We start from the raw sequence: 18,582 nt of genomic DNA on the forward strand, positions 1-18,582 counted from the left end.
CCTGCCCCAGCCCAGTCCCCACTCCGGCAGGCAGCCACGTCCCTTTCCTGGTGGGGGCCACATAATCCACTCTGGTCAGAGTCACCTCTCTGGGCCAAGCCAGAGGCTCCATCCGTCCCCATGGGCAAATGGCCAGGTGTGGGCTGGGTGTGGTAGAGCAAAGAAATCCTCCCAGAGAGCAGAAAGAAGGCAAGGAGGGAGAATTCGCCTCCCCCTCACCCTCCAGGCCCGAGCCCGGGGGAAAGCTGTGCCCAGGTCAGCACCCAGGCCAACTCCCAGCAGGTCGGCGCTGAGACAGGGGCTCCGGCTCCCCTAGGCCACTCAGAAGCCCAGGCTCCCACCTGGGGCCAAGACCCCACGTGGGACTCCCCAAATCCCAAGGACCGGCCCTGCCTTGAATGTGGTGCTGTGTTTTCCTGACTGGGGAACCCCAGGCACCTCCCCAGCCCCAGCCCCAGCCCCCCCGCCCCTTACTCAGCCAGCTCCTCCAGGCTGCGGTAGACGTCGTCATCATTCTCCGCCGTCTCCTCGGAGGGAAAAGGCCTGGGGAGAGAAGGGGACAGTGATGACAAGGTGTCCACAGGGGCCAGAGGGGCCTGCTGGGTTCTCTGGAAGGGCACTGGACATCGGCCAGCTCCTCAGGCCTGGTGGAGGCATCCTGGCACATAGACATGGACTCGTCACCTCGTGAGCTTGGTCTGAACCCCCAGGGGGTGCCACTTTCTGGCTTGGAGGCCTCAGTGAATCCCTAAACCTCTCTGATCTTGCAGACCACACGGCCAGGCCACGCTGGTGAAAGTGGACACAGCCCGGGGTCCACGTGGATGCAGTGCAGCACCCAGCGTCCCCATGGGTCCCAGGGACATCCAAAGAGACAAGGGATCCGAGCCTGGGGTGGCAGAAGCTTCGTCCTATGTCACCACGCTGCCCCTCCTCCAGGTGCCAGCCCTCCCAAGAGGGTCCTGAAAGTGGGACGTGGACACCTTGAAGTGAGACGCTGGATGTGAAGGTGGCAGTGCCAGTCACCCAGCAGAGGACGCAGGAGGGAACGCTGGGGAGCACCCAGCACCGTGACACCTGCCAGCATGGATCTACCTCCCTCTAACCACCCCAAATAAGGTTGACACCCGCTTTCTGCGCAGGAGCGCACACTTGGACAGAGCACGAACTTCAGCAAGGGACCTGCTTGGGGAAGGAAGCAGCTCAGGGTGAGGTCTGCCCCTCGCCTGCCCAGGCCAAGCAACAACCAGACATCCCTCCCTCCTCTTCCCAAAGGAATGTGCTCCATGCACCCCAGGATCCCTGCGCCCCACCTTTAGCAAACAGGGTGATCTGGGTGAGTTTCTATTTTACAGTCTCCTGTTTTTGTGGGACTCTCACACACACCCGAAATGGAAATTGCTTTGCACCTTCCTTATGTCAACCCAAACACAGCCGAACAACCTAAAGGGTGGAGGGAAGGAAAGGCTCGCCCGGCAGCCTCTGCAGACAGCAGGAGGTCCCGGGGTCAGCTTCCTGTCTCCGCAGAGCCCAACTCAGGCTGTGCCACTCCAGAAGCCAAACGCCAGGAGGGAGGTGTGTGCACAGATTGAAAGCCTCATTCAAAAGCAGTGAGGACATGAAAGTCCTTTTTAATTAAACCAAACACACAGCAACCCCAGGCGGCAAGTTCCTAGGAAGCCTGCTCCCCTGGATCCGGGATCTGGGATCTGGGATCTGGGGAGTCTGCTGGGACTTCCTCCTCACCCTTCCTCCCGCTTGCCCACCCGGGGTCAGGCTGACATTTGCTCGAACGGTGATTCAGCAGGGATAGTAGCCACGTGCCCAGCAGCCTCTCAATGAGGCTGAACCGAAAGGCCTGGTCCCACCGGGCACTGTGGCAGACCTGAGGGACCATGGGTCTAGGTCTGGGGCTGCCCTCGGTCCACGTCCCCACCCTGTGCTTTGTGTTGGCAGCCCGTGTCCAAGGCAGCAGTGTGGTCCCCTGGGTGGCCTCTGCCCATCAGGCTCCACCCCTCTCCTCCTGCCTCTCCTGTAACCAGGGCAGCGGCACCCAGTAGAGATGTCCTTGGGTCACCACGATACCCTGGCCACCTGCAGGAGGCCCTTGCTGACTCAGCTGCATTCTCAGCCAGGAAACCCCAGAGGGACCCAGGTCAGCCCACTGTACAGCGGAGCCCACACTGACCCGGATTTCCCCGTGGGGCTGATGGGGCACAGCGCTGAGGGGCTGGGTTCAGTTTCTTCCGTGACCCCAACTGCCAAAGGGACTAGAACACAAGCAAGTGACCAGAGGCGGTGCTCGGTGGCTGGCCTGACCCTCCTGGCCAGCGTGGGCTCCCCCGTGGGACTGTTCCCATCCCACACTTACCACCCTGGCTCAGGTCACCAGCACCATCCTCAGCCCCCACACCGGCCAGTCCTGCACTTTCCAAATTTTCTTGTTTTCACTTAAATTTATTTTTAGGCCAGGTGTGGTAAGTCCCAGCAATCAGGAGGCTGAGGCAGGAGGATTGCTGAGTTTGAGGCCAGCCTGGGCTACACAGTGAGTTCAAGGCCAGCCTGCACTACACAACAAAACCCTGTCTCAAAATGAAACAAAATTAGCTTCTAGTGCCCTGTGAGGGAGTGCCAGCCCATTTCCCATGAGCCTTTCCTAATACACACGGAGCTGGGGTCCACAAAAGAAAGGCACGTTAGTAATTTCAAGTTTTAAGTGACCGTGTACACGTGCTTTCCTTATTTCACTTCTCTGCGTCTCTCTCAGTGCCTTGCTTTGGCCCTTCCTGTCATCTTCACCTGCCCGGGAGTTAAAGTCAGAAGTACACCGCCACCCATAAAGTCTTATTCTGCCACCACTCTCTGGGGCCTCAGGGCCTTAGAGAATGGAACTGCAAATCCCATTACCTTTTGCCACAGCCAAAGGAAAACAGGCCACATAGCCAGGGTGGAAAGAGCGGGAGGGAGGTGCCTCCGGGGCTCCAGAGCTGGACTGCAGGGGTGGGGACCCCTAAGATGGGGTGGGAGGCTGCACCAGCCCCCGGTCCCTTACACCACACCCTCCCTCAGCCCTCCATAGCTGCTCCACCTCCAGCTGTGCCCAAGCTCCCTGCCCTCCCCCACACCCACATGCTAACGGCCCCCAGCACACAAGGCAAACCCCACCTCATGTGGGAAGACCAGGTTGCTCTTGGCCCAGGTTCATCCCTGCCTAGCAGGGTGCCAGTCCCTGGAATGGCAAAGGTGGGTGGGTGGATGAAGGGGATATGGATGGTTATTGGGTGGTGGATTCATGGATGGAGGGTGGAGGTTCGAGTAGACAAGTGTGTTTGACAGTGGTTGGATTTATGGGAATGGGAGAGCGGATGGGTGGACAGGCGGATGGATGGCTATAAGATCCTCCCAGGCTGCTCTTTCCCCACCTGAAATTATGGCAAAGTGCAGCCCTGAACTAGAGACATCTTCTAAGTGAGTTTACGAGGAATCCCAGGCAAGGATTCCAGTCCAGCCCCAAGCCTCACGGACCACTGAGGGACACATCCGTGCAGACAGCCTCTGAGCAAAGTCCGGGGGCCACATGCCAGCTGTAGCTCACAGCCCGGGAGGGACTGCAGCAGGCAGTGACTGTGATCACTTGGCCACGAGCCCCAGACCCCTGCCCTCTGTCCTCAGACAGCAGCTGACCCGAGCCTGCATCTTGCCCCAGTGCTCCCTCCTGTCTTCACGGGACGCCTGCAGCATTAATCTGCTCACTGAGAGGAAGGTCAAACTAGGTCCACGCGAAGCAGTGTGGGCCCCCAGGACAGTGGGTTCCTCTGCCCATCCCACCTTCCTGAAGACTCACTTCCTGTGCCAGGCTGCTGGGAAGCCGTGCCTCCCCTAACACCGGCCGGGGATTAAGCGGATACCCGTGCAGGAAGCCGAAAAGCCCTGCGTGCTGAGAAATCCCCAGCATCACAGGCCCGTCCAACCCCACCCCAGCCTCCTCCACACCCTGTCCTCCCTTAAGTTCCCTCTCTTGAGGAGCTCCCACTCCATGAAGACAACTTCAGCATCCAGCTGCAGGGCCCCGGATGTGCCCAGGACAAGGGGTCTCAGTGCCAGGACCAGAGGAAGAACCCGGCCCTGTAACCGTGGAGGAAGACCCAAAGATAGGACACACTGAAGGGTGCTTGAGTGCGCACCTCAAAGGAGGAACAGAGGAAGTGCGATCCCACTTCCTTTGGCCTCCTCCCCACCTCCGTCCTCAGGTGTATACGACACACCCACTTGAGCTGGCCATCAGGCTTCAGGCTGCAGGAGCTGCACGTGCCCGGCTCTGGAATCCATGCAGGAGCTTCCAGTCCCCCTGCTCAGGGCTTCAGGGACAATCTTTTCTGAGCTGTGGCCCCAGCAGTGCCCACGTGCAGGTGCGCCCATAGCTGCATGGGGAAGGCGCAGAGGTCTAGAAGAAGTGGCAGCCCAGACGCAGCAGCTCCTGGCACTGAGGACAGCAGAGTCCGGGCCAACTTGGACCTCCAGATCTCAGCAGGATGCAGGATGCTGGCAGATTTCAATCAAACCTGGTATCATCGAAGAAGACTCTGGCACACACAGCTCCCTCCTCTAGGAGGTTCCAGGCCCGGCTCCAGGGGACTGTGCGTGTCACACCTTCCCAGGCCCTGGTGATGGTTGGACTGTGCACGGGTGTGACAGAAAGCACGCTCCACATATGACATCGGGCAGAGGGCGCTGTGGCAACTTGCTCACCTGATGCTTCCCCCTCCCACCTGCAAGCAGCACGGGGCTGGGGCTCACTGACCCACAGGCCCCACCCCACACATTATTTCACCCAATCTGGCGCTCCCTCATGCAGGGCTTACGTCTCTGGAGGACGCCACCCCACCCCAGGGTTCCAGGACACGGAGCCCCCTCTCACCTTTGAACACTCAAACCACAACCCCAAGACAGGCCTGCAGCCAAGAGATGCTGCCCTGGGCCTGGTCCCCCACACCCCAATCTGAGCACCAGCTGACTTTTCACCCAGGGTAGGCGGTGATGCGGGGAGCAGACAGCGAGGCCTCTGCAGAGATGGACTGGGTTTGAACCCTGGCTCTGCCCACCACAGCCTCAGTGTCCCCAAGCCCAACATATGGGTGGAGAGTACAACTGTAGACAGAGACAAGGGACGTGCGTGCGCGTGTCCCTGTGTGGTGGCCCTCTCGCCCTCAGGCACCACCCTGGCAGCCCTGCAACTGCAAAGTCTCCCAATCCCGCGCCCTCCCCGGCAAGGGTCAGCGGCCAGTTCCTCCCTCAACACACACCCGCAGCCGCGCTCCCCCGGCCCTGTGCAGGGACAGCCAGCACGCGGGGAGGGAAAAGACGGGATAAAGGCCCCGCTGAGCTGTGTAAGGATCAACAGGGAAACCTGCTGAAAGCAGGTTCTACCTCGCGGGAAGACGGCAGTGACGGCAACTAGAAAGACAGAGGGGAGAGAAGCTGGGCTGAGAGAGGAGCCGACAAAAGGACGACCGACGACATGATTGCGGACGGAAGGATTTACCAAGGAGAGTTACACACCGCAGACGCAGAAATGAAAGACCAAGCAGACAGCTCCCCTCACCCATGGGACAGAACTCGAGAGCGATGAGAGACCAGGACCTAAAGAGTCTCACTTAACACGTAAGGCCGAGGTTAGATCAAAGCAGATCAGACACCACAGATGACAGGAAAGACTCAAGTCCCCAGTAAGAGGGGCCCGGGTGGGAGCTCACAGGCTTTCGGCTCTGAAGCCCCACCACCTCACAGTAGCTGTCTATTTTCTTTCTTTTCCAGCTTTTCTCCCCAAATAAATCACCTTTTGTTGTACTAAACTTGCCCTTTTTGAGTTCTTTATTGCCAGCAGGTTTAGGACCTCTGGGAGCTGCGTTTTCAGCACGGCAGTGGCATGGCGTGGCATGGCATGTGGCGTGGCGTGGCATGGCAAGCTGTCCACCCCTGGACCTAACACCGGCTTGTCTCTGGCACTGCTCAGCCCATCCAGCCACCTGAGGACCTGGCCTGGTGTTTGTCTTCCACGATGATGCAATTCAGGTGAAAGTGACCCAGGACAGGGACGGCCACCACCTCCACTGTCTCCTTGCCACGTCCAGCAACAGAGTAGCCACTGCTCCCAGGGTCTTTTCACGGCAGCAGCACTGGGTGGCCCTACCCACAGATGCCTCGGTCCTGCCTGGCCCAGCCTGGTACCGTCAGAAGGGGCCAGGATCGGGCTTTGGGAGAGTAAGGCCAGCTCATGGTCTCAGAGGGCAGCCTCAGAATCGAGCAAGGGGCCTGGCACGGCCCTGGGGTTCAGCCCTACCCGACCCACATGAAAGGGGCTGAGGGGGAGGAGCCAGGGCACTCATAGGCCATCATGGGGGGCTGGGGCCCGGGGCATGGTGTCAGGCCCCTTTGGCACCATCTGTCAACTGGAAAACTTGAAAGGCACATTGAGACCCCAGCCAAGGACACAGGCCCACTTAATTATCCAAAAGACACCTGGGTGCGGCCTTCTAATTAGCAGGGAGGCCTTGAAGGCCCCGGGACACACATACTAAAACAGCTCTCACGCACACAGCCCCACCCTCAAAGCGGCCCTGGGCAAAGCATGTGTCCGCAGCGTGGCAGTCAGGCCACGCCTCCCACGTGAGGTCACACCACTCAGCAGGCCGGTGTCAGAGACGCCGGAGACTGTCCCCTAGGATGGTGGCAGCACAGGGCAAGCCTAGACAGCAGGGCTCACGGGGCAGAGTCCCGGCCTGTGACACCTGTGACGGTGCTGAGGACCTGTGCCCCGGCCTCAGCTAACTCGCAGGTCAAGGGACAAGCATCTGCCTCCAGGGCCATCCGAGGAGGAGAGGGAGTTCGGGGTGACATGGCCCTCTCTGCAATTTCGGGGCTGGAAGTGGGAGCCGGGTCAAGGGGACAAAAGAACTTGGTGTGTGGGGAGAGAAAGGCGGAGACTCCAGTGCCAGTCAGGTGGGGACAGGGTCTGCTGGGGACAGGCTGCAGTGACTGCTGGGCCGGTCCAGGTGTGACCAGCAGGATCTTCACCCAAGTCAGGGCAGAGGCAGGAGGGTCTCTCTAGGGTCTCTCTATACCCTGTCCGGGGTTCACAAAACTAGGACACCAAGGGAGAGCCGCTGCTATCACCCTGCACCTGCAGCACTGGCCCAGCCAGAGTAGGCACGGGGTGCATCTCAGAGCAACGGCAGACACCAGGGCACACCCGGGCTGAGACGGCTGAACCCCGAGGAGCCCGCAGTCCCAAGAGGCAGCTTCTGCCCTGTTTCCAGAGTCCACAGCCCAGAGGAGGACATGCCGGCTTCAGAAACAGTCGATCCCCACCCCCGCCCCACCCCGCCCCTTTGGAGGAGGGCGCCCTGCAGTCCCGCCGATGGCAGAGCAATGTGACTGCACAGATCCAGTGTGCTTCTGATTTCCTGAAACAACTCTCCAAGGGAACCACTGAGGGAGAAAGACCAGTGGGCCCGCAGGGCAGCCACGGCAGTGAGGCCACTGTCTTCCCGCCAGTGCCATCGTGGCCTCTTAGCAAGGAACACCTGCCCAGCCGTGGCAGGACGTAGTTTCAGTGTGTGGCACAGGCAGTGGCAGACCTCAATCAACAGACCCCAGCAGCAGGTCCCCTCCACAGCTGCAGGAGAGCTGGCCATGGGGAGGAGCCACGTGGGGAGCTGGGACAGGACGGGGCAGCTCCATGCAGCCAGCCCTGTGCAGGGCTTTGGGCAGAACCCCACCACTCTCTAAACGTCCAGGGACGGGCACTCGGCAGCTGGAGGCTCTCTTGTCCCCTCCCCCCCGACTTCCTGCTGACTTCTGCTGGGAAGTGAAAGGTCAGCCTGGTGGCCTCAGCCTGGCAGGCTGCCGGGAGCCTGGGACCTTTCCCTTAGGGGATCTGCTGTGATAGCGATGACAGAGCCAGGGCCCAGCCCCTCTAACCGTGGCAGGCATCACTAATCGATCGGTGCTCTCTCTGGGCCCAGCCAGAAAGGACAGTGCTCCACCAAGCCCAGGGACACCAAGCTCTGGCAGGGAAAGCCACGAAGGTGGTCGGCACAGAGGTCTGCTTCTTGTTTCCATGGCAACCACTCAGGGTTGGGGCAAGGTCCGGCAGTCCCAGGCGGTCTGCTCACACTATCTGTCCACAGATGCCTGCTTCTGCCCAGCCACAGTTGAGCTGCAGGGGTCTGAGACAGGCACGGGACAGGGAAGCACAGAGACCCTCATCTTTCCTTGCATTTACGAGCCATGGGAGGGCGGCCTGTGCCGGAGGCCTGTGCCATGGGCCTGGGCCGGTGTCCCAGGAGCCCCAGCAGTGGGACACCAGCTCCCTGCAGATGCTCCTCCTGCTGGGCGCCTGTCAGATGCCACACAGGAAGGGAAGAATCTACCAACTGGCAGCAAAGCCAGCTTCCTGAGGGCACAAACTCGTAAGGACCAGGACCCAGAGCAGCCACGGCACAAGCAGTTGCCCAGCACAAGGCTGGCAACTCGCATGCCTGCCTCAGTATCTCCATCTGCATCTCCAAAGGGAAGACAGCTCTCCTGCCCCCAGGGTCATCAATGAGGCCCAAGGCCAGTGTTTTCAGCCCCAGAAATGGCCCGTGCAGAGAGGAGGGACCTGAGGGGGACAGCCAGCCAGGGGCACGCGGTCTTCGTCACTGCAGACCCTGGATGCAGGGGAAGCAGTGCCCTGGGCTGCAGAGAGTGTGGGGGGCTAGAAGAGTGGGGACTGCTACCGACCCGTCTAGGGGCCAGGTGCCCCACGTAGAGGCAGTGCCAAGGCAGCACACCCATCTGCATGTGCACAAACCCCAACACAAAACACAACGAGCCTTTTCTTCCCAGGCTCCGAAAAGGAGCCACTAATGGCCCACAGCTGCCCAGATAAATATTGGTGGTGACGTGTGCTGGAGAGGCGGCCTTGTTCTGCTCTGCCGGCTGCGGAGGGGAAGCGTCACCCCTCCCCAGGGAAGGAGAAGGCCAGGCATAGGGGCAGTCTGCTGTCCCAAATGCTGCCTGGACAGGACAGCTGGGGAATGAGGAGACCACTGTCCCCAGACGCTCACCCACTTGTCCTCGCTAATCCCCTCCCAGACACAGGCCACTCAGGTGCCAGGTCGTGTCATGGGCACGGGGCCGGGCTCATGGTGGTGAGGGTAGATCAGCCTTGAGGAACCGCTAGGATAGCACCTTAGGGGCTGAGGGACACACACACTAAGGGACACCTCCTGGGCCCTTCGCAGAGCTCACTGCCCACTGAGACCCACATCTCTATGGTGCAGGCTGCCTGGGTGGCCACCAGGGACTGCAGGCTGGAACCCTAAAACCACAGTGCTTGCCCTCCTAGTTCCGGAAGCCACAAGTCTGAAACCCAGCCCACTCCTTGGAAGCTGGGGGAAGCCTCCTTCCTGCCTCTCCCAGCTGCCGGTGGCCCGAGGTGTTCCTAGTCACGTGACGCTGCATCCCACCTCTGCAGCCGTCTTCACAGGGCCTCTCCTCTGTGTCTCCCTCTGTGAGTCTCTTGGTGGACTGGAGGCCCACCAGGGGTCAGGATGATCGCAGATACCCTAAACAGCATTTGCAAAGGCCTTTTGTCCTAGTTCAGTTCCTTTCGGGGGCCCCCACCCCAACCCTCCCCAGGCTCACCTGGGCTTAGACCCAGGGTCTCAGGCTCCCCAGAGAGAACCAGCGTGTACTGCTCTCAGCTGGGCCATGCTCCTGGGTGCAGGCTGGTGACCATCCTTTCAGACAGAGCCCCGGTGGAATCCCAGAAGCAGCCAGCCCAAGCTCCTGACCACAGCCAGGCCCCTGACCCTGAGCCCCTGGGCTCTGGCGCAGCCTCAAGCCCAGCCGCTATGCCCAGTGGCCAGGATCCACCTCCACCCCCCGCATGACCAGCAGTGCACCCAGGACAGCCCGAGAGCTGGTTCCAGCACCTAGCCACCCACGCCGACAAGGATGGAAGGAAGAGCGAGGCACAGCAAAGAATGGCGGCTGCTGACTCCCCAAGCCGACGGCCGCTGACCTGAGACCCCTGAGAAGTGGTCCTTCTGCACCTCAGTTTCCCCTCTGGGAAAGGAGGAAGGATGCATCTGTCCACTGTGAATGCTGGAGGCCCTAGAGCTGGGCAAAGCCTCTGGTGCGTACGTGGGCACGCAGCTCTCTGAGTCCCCTGGGGTCCTTCCAGGATGAGACGCCTCCCAGCAATGCCTGCAGTCTGGGACTCGTACCCAAGCCCCTACTTCCTGTCTCACTGCCCAGGGATCAGCCCGGAGGAGGCACACACACCCAGAGGGTCCACACAACAGCACTGTCCTCACAACACTCAGGTCGGTGGCTGGACTGTAGGTTATTTAGACAGATGGGCGGATAGATGGATGGATGGTGCACGGATGAATGAAAGGGTGGAAGATGGATGCAGGATGGATAGACGGACAGAAGGAAGGTGGGTGAATGGTGTATGGATGGATGGAAGGACGGATGAATGGGAAATGGATGGAAGATGGGTAAATGGAAGGATAAGTGAACAGAGGATGTGGGGGTGGATGGATGAATGGACAACAGATGGATGGTGGAAGTTGGGAGATTAAGAGGAAGGGAGGGAGGTAAGGAGGAAGGTGTGTAAGTGGAGAGTAATGGATGGAGGCAGGTCCCTGGAAGGAAAGCAGCACTCAGGCATCTGCCCTGGTGGCCTCTGATGCCGTCCCAGCTGTCCCCTCCCTTCCCAGGGGAGGCAGGTTCCACCTGGGACACCTGCAAGGCCAGAGGCAGTGGGGAGAGCTGAGCACATGCGTCCTCACCATCCACGCCACGGCCCAACCTGTGCCCACCGCCTCCCACCAGGGACAGCTCTGTGCCCACACACTGGCCCCTGCACGTGTGCTCAGGGCCGCTCATGCCCTGAACGGACCCCATGGCCAAGATGTCTCTCCAGGGAGGCATCCAGCACCTTTCAGCTGACTCCAACCTTCCCAAAACAAGTTGGGGCTGCAGTGAGAGCGCCGAAAGACTTTCTCAAGGTCCCTGCAGGGAACCGGCACAGGGGAACTCCGGCCACTGCACCAAGGCCAGGCCTCAGGGGGCGGGAAAGGAAGACAGCATCAGGAACGGGACAGGCTACCTGGACGAGCTGCTTCTGCCTTTTCACCTGAACCTCACAAGGGCGTTCAGCTCTTCCAAGGGAACCCCAGACTCAGCAGGCCCAGCCAGCAGGGCTGCAGGGGCAGGACAGAAGATCGGGCTCTCTGAAGGAAGCAGCAAAATGAAATGAAGGGCGTTTCGGTTCCAGCCGTCCTACTGTACTTAGATTTGGAAGGTGAGGGTCTGAGAATTGGCTTCATAATGAAGGGGGACGTCGCAGCTCCCAGGGACCTGGAGACACTCAGGTAGTCCCACCCCAACCTCAACCGGACCCCAGCCCTGCCTAGCTCCCATGGGGCAGTACCAGCCTTCACCCACAGGTGGAACCGGCCCAGAGGCCTATCCAGTGACAACAGGCAAGCAGGTGGTGGCCTGTCCACACAGCAACAATCTCTTGGCCTTAGAAGGGGCAAGAACTACCACACGTCACAGCCTGGAAAAGGCTTGGAAATGAGCTCGGCGCAAGCAACACACCAACACCAAGTGTCCAGGACAGGATGGGGTGGCTGCTTCATAGGGACAGGGTCTCTGGCGGGGTCTGGGATGTTTGGACTGGACAGGTGGTGGTTACACAACATTGCCGAGGTACAAATGCCCCTGAATCACACGCTTTAACACGGCTGTTTCCACATGACCCAACTACCTCAACTTTTTAAAGTCAGAGAGCAAGAGAGAGCGTGGTAGGGTTGGGCTAGGACTGGGCTCGGGGAGGGACTCAGGTTCCACCCAGGAGTACCGAGGCTGGAGGAGAGAGCCACGCCCAGCGAGTCCACCCCGGTGGCCCCAAACCATGTATGTGTCCTCTACCCCAAGACCTGGAGGCGGAAGTCCAACATGGTTTTCAGGGTGCATCAAGCTGTGCCTGCCTCTCCCAGCTTCGAAGCTGCCTGCACTCCTTGGCCCACAGCCACGCATCCTGATAGCCACATCCATCACACATCGCCTCTGCCTGACCCTGGTCCTCCTGGCTCCCCTTAGAGTCACAAACGTAATCATAGCTGCCAAAGTCCACAGTGTTTGTGGACTAGAAGCCTTTCGCCCATCTCACCTGCAGAGTTTGGGGGTGAGGAAGCTGACGGATCTTCTGGGGGTCACCACTCAGCCCACCCCAGCAACCACTGTCCAGTTCACAGGACCACAGCAACCTCCCAAGATGGGCCTGTCAGCCTGCAGAAGAGGGGCTGAGGACAGCCCTGCCTAAGGCCACTTGGCCGGTGGACGTGTCCTTCACAGCCTGACCTCCGGGCTGGGGACAGTGGCTTTAGCCAATCTTACCTCCCGCCCAACCATTCAGAGCCACGTGGACCCCCAGTCAGGATACCCCCAATCTGCAGGGGGGCTCTGGCCACACAACCAGGGCCTCCCCACACACCTGGGATGCCCTGTCCCCCTCCACCCCAGCCAGCACTAGAGGAGACCCGGATAAAGTCTCCAGCTCATCAGCCTCTGAGAAGCATAATCAGGGCTTTAACAGCAAATCAGCTCATTATGCACCGGGCAAGGGCTGGGAAATCACCGGCTCCTTAAAGGAAGCCCTGGGCTCCCATCCCGTGAGAGAAGCCAGGAGCCCTCGGGGCTGTGGGTTCAGAGGGTGGGTTTTCAAAAAGGAAGGCGAAACCGAACCTTTGGCTAACGAATAAGAGCCAGGAAGGAAAAAAAAAAAAAAAAAAAAAAAAAAATCAAAAAAAGGACTTCTTTTTTCAGTGCTGAGGACTGAACCCAAGGGCGCTCTACCACTGAGCTATATCCCAGCCCCTTTCTCATGTATTACTTGGAAACATGATCTCCCTAAATTGCCAAGGGGAGACTCTAACTTGCAATTCTCCTGCCTCAGCCTCTCTGAGCTGAGCGCCGGGATTACTGCCGTGCAGCCCCGTGTCTAGCTCAGAAACACGTGCCAGTAAGAACACCAGTGGGATCTTCTGAGAGCTGCAGGCAGGAGCCCCCAGAAGGCCCCACCCCAGTGGGAATCTCAGCCCAGTAGGAGGAAGAGCCTTCAGACTCGGGCACCCAGTGGGGCTGCCAGGAGGCCGCCATCCACTGAGCTCACAGCAGGACATGTGAACTGCCGGAGACCCCGGCCCAGGGGCTGCAGACTGGGACAGAGGGGGTGACAGCAGTCGGGAGGAGAGGGCAAGGCAAGTAAAGGAGGCCACGGCCTGTCTCATTTGTCCCCAGCTCCTGTAGTCCTTGCACAGCTCCAAACGTGACACCTGACCTGAAGGCCCTGGGTGACCGGCACCCTGGTCAGCATGTGGCTCAGTGGGGGGCAGGGGTGGGAGATGGGGGACAACTGCGGGTGCAACCTGCACACGGTGGGGCACGGGCCTTCCAGGCAGGTAATCCTCCCCACCTGTCCTCGCTGTCCCCGCCGAGCCCCACCCTGCGTGGCTTCTGGTAACAAACCGCAACTGTGATCCTTCGGCTTTTGGGCACCACAGGGAAGGGCGGCCTCTGCACCCCACACGCTGTCACCACCACAGAAACAAACTGCTGTGTCCTTTCAGGCCAGCACTGAGCTAAGGGGTCCAGGGGCCTGTCCTCTGAAGCCCAGAGGCTGTGTTCCTCCCCCGCTCAGACAGGGCACGTGGGACAGGGCCACGGCTCACCAGGGCGGGGCACAGACCTGGGACTCGCTGTCCACTGTCTGGGCCGTTCACTCTCCGCGCAAGGGGGAAGCAGTGACCTTCTGTCCACACCATGGCCTTCGGCCAGGGCAGTGACTGCCCCCTGCCCATCCACGGGGGGCAACTTAGCAAGCACCTGCGGGCAGGAGGGGCTGGGCCACAGGGAGGGACCCACTCGCCCCCGTCCCCGCGGGGCCTCCCTACCACACAGAGAGCAGGACACACACAGGGCCAGCTCTTACCATGTTCTCTGCCACCCTCAAAGCAACCCGTGGGTCCCACCCTGGTCTGCCTCCCGGGAAGAGTGCTCGGTCCCAGGACCACGTCCAGCACCAGGCCGACCCACTGTCTCTGGACATCACTGGGGCAGGCCTGGGCACCAGGCCACACTCCGGTCTGGGGAGAACACGCAAGCGGTGGAGGAGAGAGCCCGGCTTAGGGTCTGCGCGTGGGCACAGGCAGAGGCTGGCTCCGTGAGAACCACACAGCTGCCGCTGCTGCGCACAGCACATCCAGACGTGCGCGTGGGAAAGGGGTGGGAAGCACTGAGGCAGCACTGGGTGTCCTCGCAGGCCGGTGGAAGGAGGAGCACCGTCATTTCCAGAGACACAACCACGGGCTGGCCTCGGGCCTGGAAACACGCTTCTCTTTTGGCTGCCTTTTCTTCCCGGTGCTGGGGACTGAACCCACACCTTTGCACTGAACAGCATCTGCGGGCCCCCAACTCATTCTGTTTTTTAAATTTTAAGACAGGGTCTCCCTAAGTCACCCAGCCAGGCTTGAACCTGTGATCCTCCCGCCTCAGTCTCCCCGAGTTCTGGGACAACAGGCCTGCACCATGAGGCCAGCTTCTTTTTTTTTTTAACTGGTCACTTTTAAGTGGTGCCTACCACAGGCCTCTGTACTCAGGCTAGGGGCGGCGTGGTGAAAGCAAGGTTCTACAAAGCACTCTGGGCTCCTGGGACAGGACTGGTTACACTCTGATTCTACATGCCCTGAGTGCGTTACGAACATCCTTGTCACTCTGTTTAATATTTCATTGGAAAACATTTTCAAAGAGCCTACTCTATCAATGACATTAAAAAAGAGAAAATTTCACTCAAGGGAATTTTGTATCGCCCGAGAATGCGGGGCAACGGACATCTTAGGGACTCACGCAGGTGCTCACTCTGAGCAAATACCCCCCCCAAACACCTGGCACCTGATCCTGGAACTCCACCTGCAGGCATGACCCGTGTCCCCTAAGGGGGTATCACAGTAGACATCGAGCTCAAGATATGACTTTTCCCCGGGCAGGAGGAGCCATTCAGTCAGCCCAGCTGCCCTGTGTGCTCAGGGAACCCCCAGACACGGCAGGCAAGGGCAGCTCCTATGCTGGCACTGTGCCTACAGAGCCTGTCTCTCTGGTCCACAGGTCACAATCAGACTCCGCACGGCCAATTCTCAGCTGGGGCTGGGGCCAGGCCACCCTCCTGCTAAGTCCCACTGCATAGGCAGGAGACAGAGGCCAGGCCTCAGGGGTCATGGGACGCCCTGAAGGTGAACTCTGTGATCCAGAGAGAACTGAGCAGGGCAGAGTAACTCCAAAGACCTGGCTTATCCCATGGCCGGCCTGCAAGTGGCAGGCAAGCAACCTGCAGACCCCACTAGCTACTGCACCCACGCCTGCGCCCTGCTTCCGCAGTATGCGGGTGCGGTTAGGTAGGCAATGGTCTGTGAAAGGATTAATTTGCTGATCTTATTACCTAAATTGAAGGAGATTTTGCGGCCATCAGTAACACGCTACAAGATTTCCCTGGTGTGCACTGCAGGCCCCCTCCTCCACTCGCCTGCCAGCAGCCGCCACCCAGCGACTTGACTGCACATGGCAAATTCATGATCCGGGCCGGGGAGAGGCTATCTGCAGAAAGCTCTGGTATCTGTGCCAGGGCACACGTGGCGGTGGGGATTACGGGGCCACCTGGGCGGAGTGTGCTCCAGGGAACTCACCTGATCCCTTTGTTCTGCGCGATGCTGTGCAGGGAGAGCCGGGACACGGCGGAGATGACCTGCAGGGACAAGAGACAGTGCCTGTGATTCCACGAGCCACCCGACAGTCGTCCCAAAGCCGCGATCAAGTGTTCACTGTGGGCGCGAGGGACTGTTTCCTAAGCACATCCTGCCTGGCTGGGAAACAGGCAGCGCTCGGCGGGCAGGACACCTGTTTGCATTTATCAAGCCAGGCTGGCATTTCGCTGCACTGATCCGGGGGAGGGGCTGCTCCTCACCGTCGCACTCTGGTTACCCCAGAAAGGGGCTGTTCCACCCTGGGCTGCTTTGGGTCTTCACTGAGTCACGCTGCTGTTCTGGACATTATCGTCAGTAACAGCTCGTGTTCGGAGCAGGTGCCGACCCTCAGAGAAGGGGACATGGAAAGCCGGAGGGCCCAGGGGGCACCCAAGCCTCAGAGCAGCAGGGGCATAGTGCAGGCAAACACCTGCGTGCAGTGCGTGCCTCTCTTCGAGCCCCCGCTCACTGACGTCCAGGCAGCTGCCTGCTCCCCACAGGCACCATGAAGGGCCTCGGTGTGGACACTGTAGTGTCTCCCCAGGATGACAAACTCATCCAAATAAGCCCTGAAGCATTCAGCGAGGAGCAGTGGGAGCTCCTCCTTCCTGTCCCCCAACCTGGTCCTGGGCCCCGCCTCCCAGCCTTGAAAGCCTCCAACAGTTATCCCACAGATCTTGAAAAGGACAGGTGGGAAGCAGGCCTGGTGGGAGGACAGACATGAATATGGGGAAACTGAGGCAGGGGAGAAGGCGGTAGCTGACCCAGGAGCACAGACTGTCACACATGGGAGACAGAACCAGAAACAGCTTAGGGTGCACTGGGCAGGAGGAATGTATACCAGCCATGCCCAGGCTGCCCCAGGAAGCAGCCTGGACCTGAGGCCTGCAGCGTAGCAGGAGTTCCCCAGGTGTGTGTGTTTATGCATGTGTGTGCCTCTGTGTGTGCACATGCTGCAAGTTCTTGTGTGTGTGCTGCGTGTGTGCGCTGCATGTGTATGTGTGCGGAGAGGGACGGGCAGCAAGAAAACGGCCCCTGAAACCACGTGCCCACTCACAGGTGCCCCCCAGTGCTGGCTTCCCTGAGGAACTGCACCCAGGGGTATCTGGGGAGCAGCAGCCAGCAGGTTCCGTGCAATCCACCCTGCCACACAGCCCGGGCAGGCAGAGGACCCAGGCTGGGTGCTGGCCCAGCCACCCGTGGGATACAGCCCTCAGACGACTCCTCTCAGGCCCTCTGCTTCCAGCAGCGACTTCCAATCAGAGGGAAACACGGCATACAGAAGGGCCTCTCTCGCCGGGTGAGCACCGTCCCCATCGGTGGCTCTGTGTGGGCCCAGGGCTTGCAGAAGTTATGAGCCTGCAGAACGACAGGGGCTTCTTGTGTCCCCAGACAAGACTCAAAGGGCTCATTATGCAGCCAACCAGCCGCAGCTCCCAGCCACATGTGCTCCAAGGCGCCTTTCACAAGTAAGGAGCCACTGGGCCTTCGGTGTGATTTTTGGCTTTTAAGAGCTCCGAACATTTGGAAGGAATAAAATTAAACAATACTGCTGGATGTCCTTGCAGTTACTCGGTACCAGGCTGGAAATGTGAGACTTGAACAGGTGACCAGCACAGAGCACACAGACCACCTCTCCCCATGCCTCCTGTGGCAGACATCACTAATCAACTGCTACACTCCTCTCTGTGAGCCACTTGCAGGTACGGGATCCCTGCCAGAGTCCTGGGTTGGCACCAGCCACTGGCAGCACCTGTCTGGGAGATGAAGCCTGTGTTCCGAGAGGCAGGGCAAAGGCCTTTTTCCTACGGCACCCAAGACAGGCAGCTGTGGCAGATGCACGTGAGTCCCTGTGTCCCCATGCCTGTGGCCTAGTAACAGTTGGGCTCCTCAGTCACAATGACCAGGCCCTCAGGCCCCCCGTACACAGCATCGTGCTTCCAGATGGCAGCTGTCCCTGGTGATTTGTGCAGAGCTCAGTTCTTGGGGTGCAGCAGTAGCTGAGGGTGGCTGATTACATGTAGTGAGCCATGCTCAGCAAACCCAACCCAGTAGCCAGTCTGGCCAGCTGTGCCCGAGGTGCCTGTCCCTGGGTCCCCCTGGCTGGGAGCTCCCTTGGCTGGTGTCTATGCAGACAGAACTACTCAGGGCCACCCCAGGACCCTGCTCCAGTGACACAAAGCCCAGATCATGGGTCAGACAGAGAGGCAGGGGCAGCCCCCCACCCAACAGCTGCCACTTTGTACCTCCTGCTGCAGCAGGAGGACAGCAGGGACTATGCAAAGCCCCCCTCCCAGGACAGCGCACTGGGTGTCCCCAGGGCAGCCCTCTTGATGACAATCAAAAGCTGCTTCGCTCAGGTTCCCTGTGGACGCCTCCGAGAGCATAAATGTCAGAGGATGACATTTTCTCAACTTTTATTTCCGCTTCCCAGCTGCGTCCCAGATAGCAGATGAATGAAGATTCACCCCTCTTCCCTCCCTCCCTCCAGATGCCCAGCTCCATTCCTGGGGCTCAGCTGGGAGTGCAATGGCAAGCAGAAACACTAAAACGACACCCAGGATTTGGAGGCAGATTTATTTATGTCGACACCACTGATTAGGATCATTCCCAGAATATCAGGCCCCGATCTCTGGTGGCCGAGGACTTAAACGAGATAAGCCAGCAGGAAATACAGAGGCAGAATGGTTTGTCTACTGGGGATCGGTTTATACAATGTGCATCA

General features: G+C 59.7%; 1 protein-coding gene across 2 annotated transcripts in view; it reads right to left on the reverse strand.

The window, feature by feature from the left end:
- Positions 1-18,582, reverse strand: part of Vav2 (vav 2 guanine nucleotide exchange factor) — a gene marked incomplete at its 5' end in the record, with an annotated part of 136,079 nt that overhangs the window by 45,247 nt on the left and 72,250 nt on the right. For both annotated transcript variants that reach the window (XM_005408460.2, XM_005408459.2), the window contains 1 exon segment: positions 475-543. In XM_005408460.2, the coding sequence (XP_005408517.1) occupies positions 475-543 (69 nt within the window).

This window comes from Chinchilla lanigera, unplaced genomic scaffold (genome assembly GCF_000276665.1).
Source record: "Chinchilla lanigera isolate Chin_1 unplaced genomic scaffold, ChiLan1.0 scaffold00112, whole genome shotgun sequence".
Taxonomy (NCBI): domain Eukaryota; kingdom Metazoa; phylum Chordata; class Mammalia; order Rodentia; family Chinchillidae; genus Chinchilla; species Chinchilla lanigera.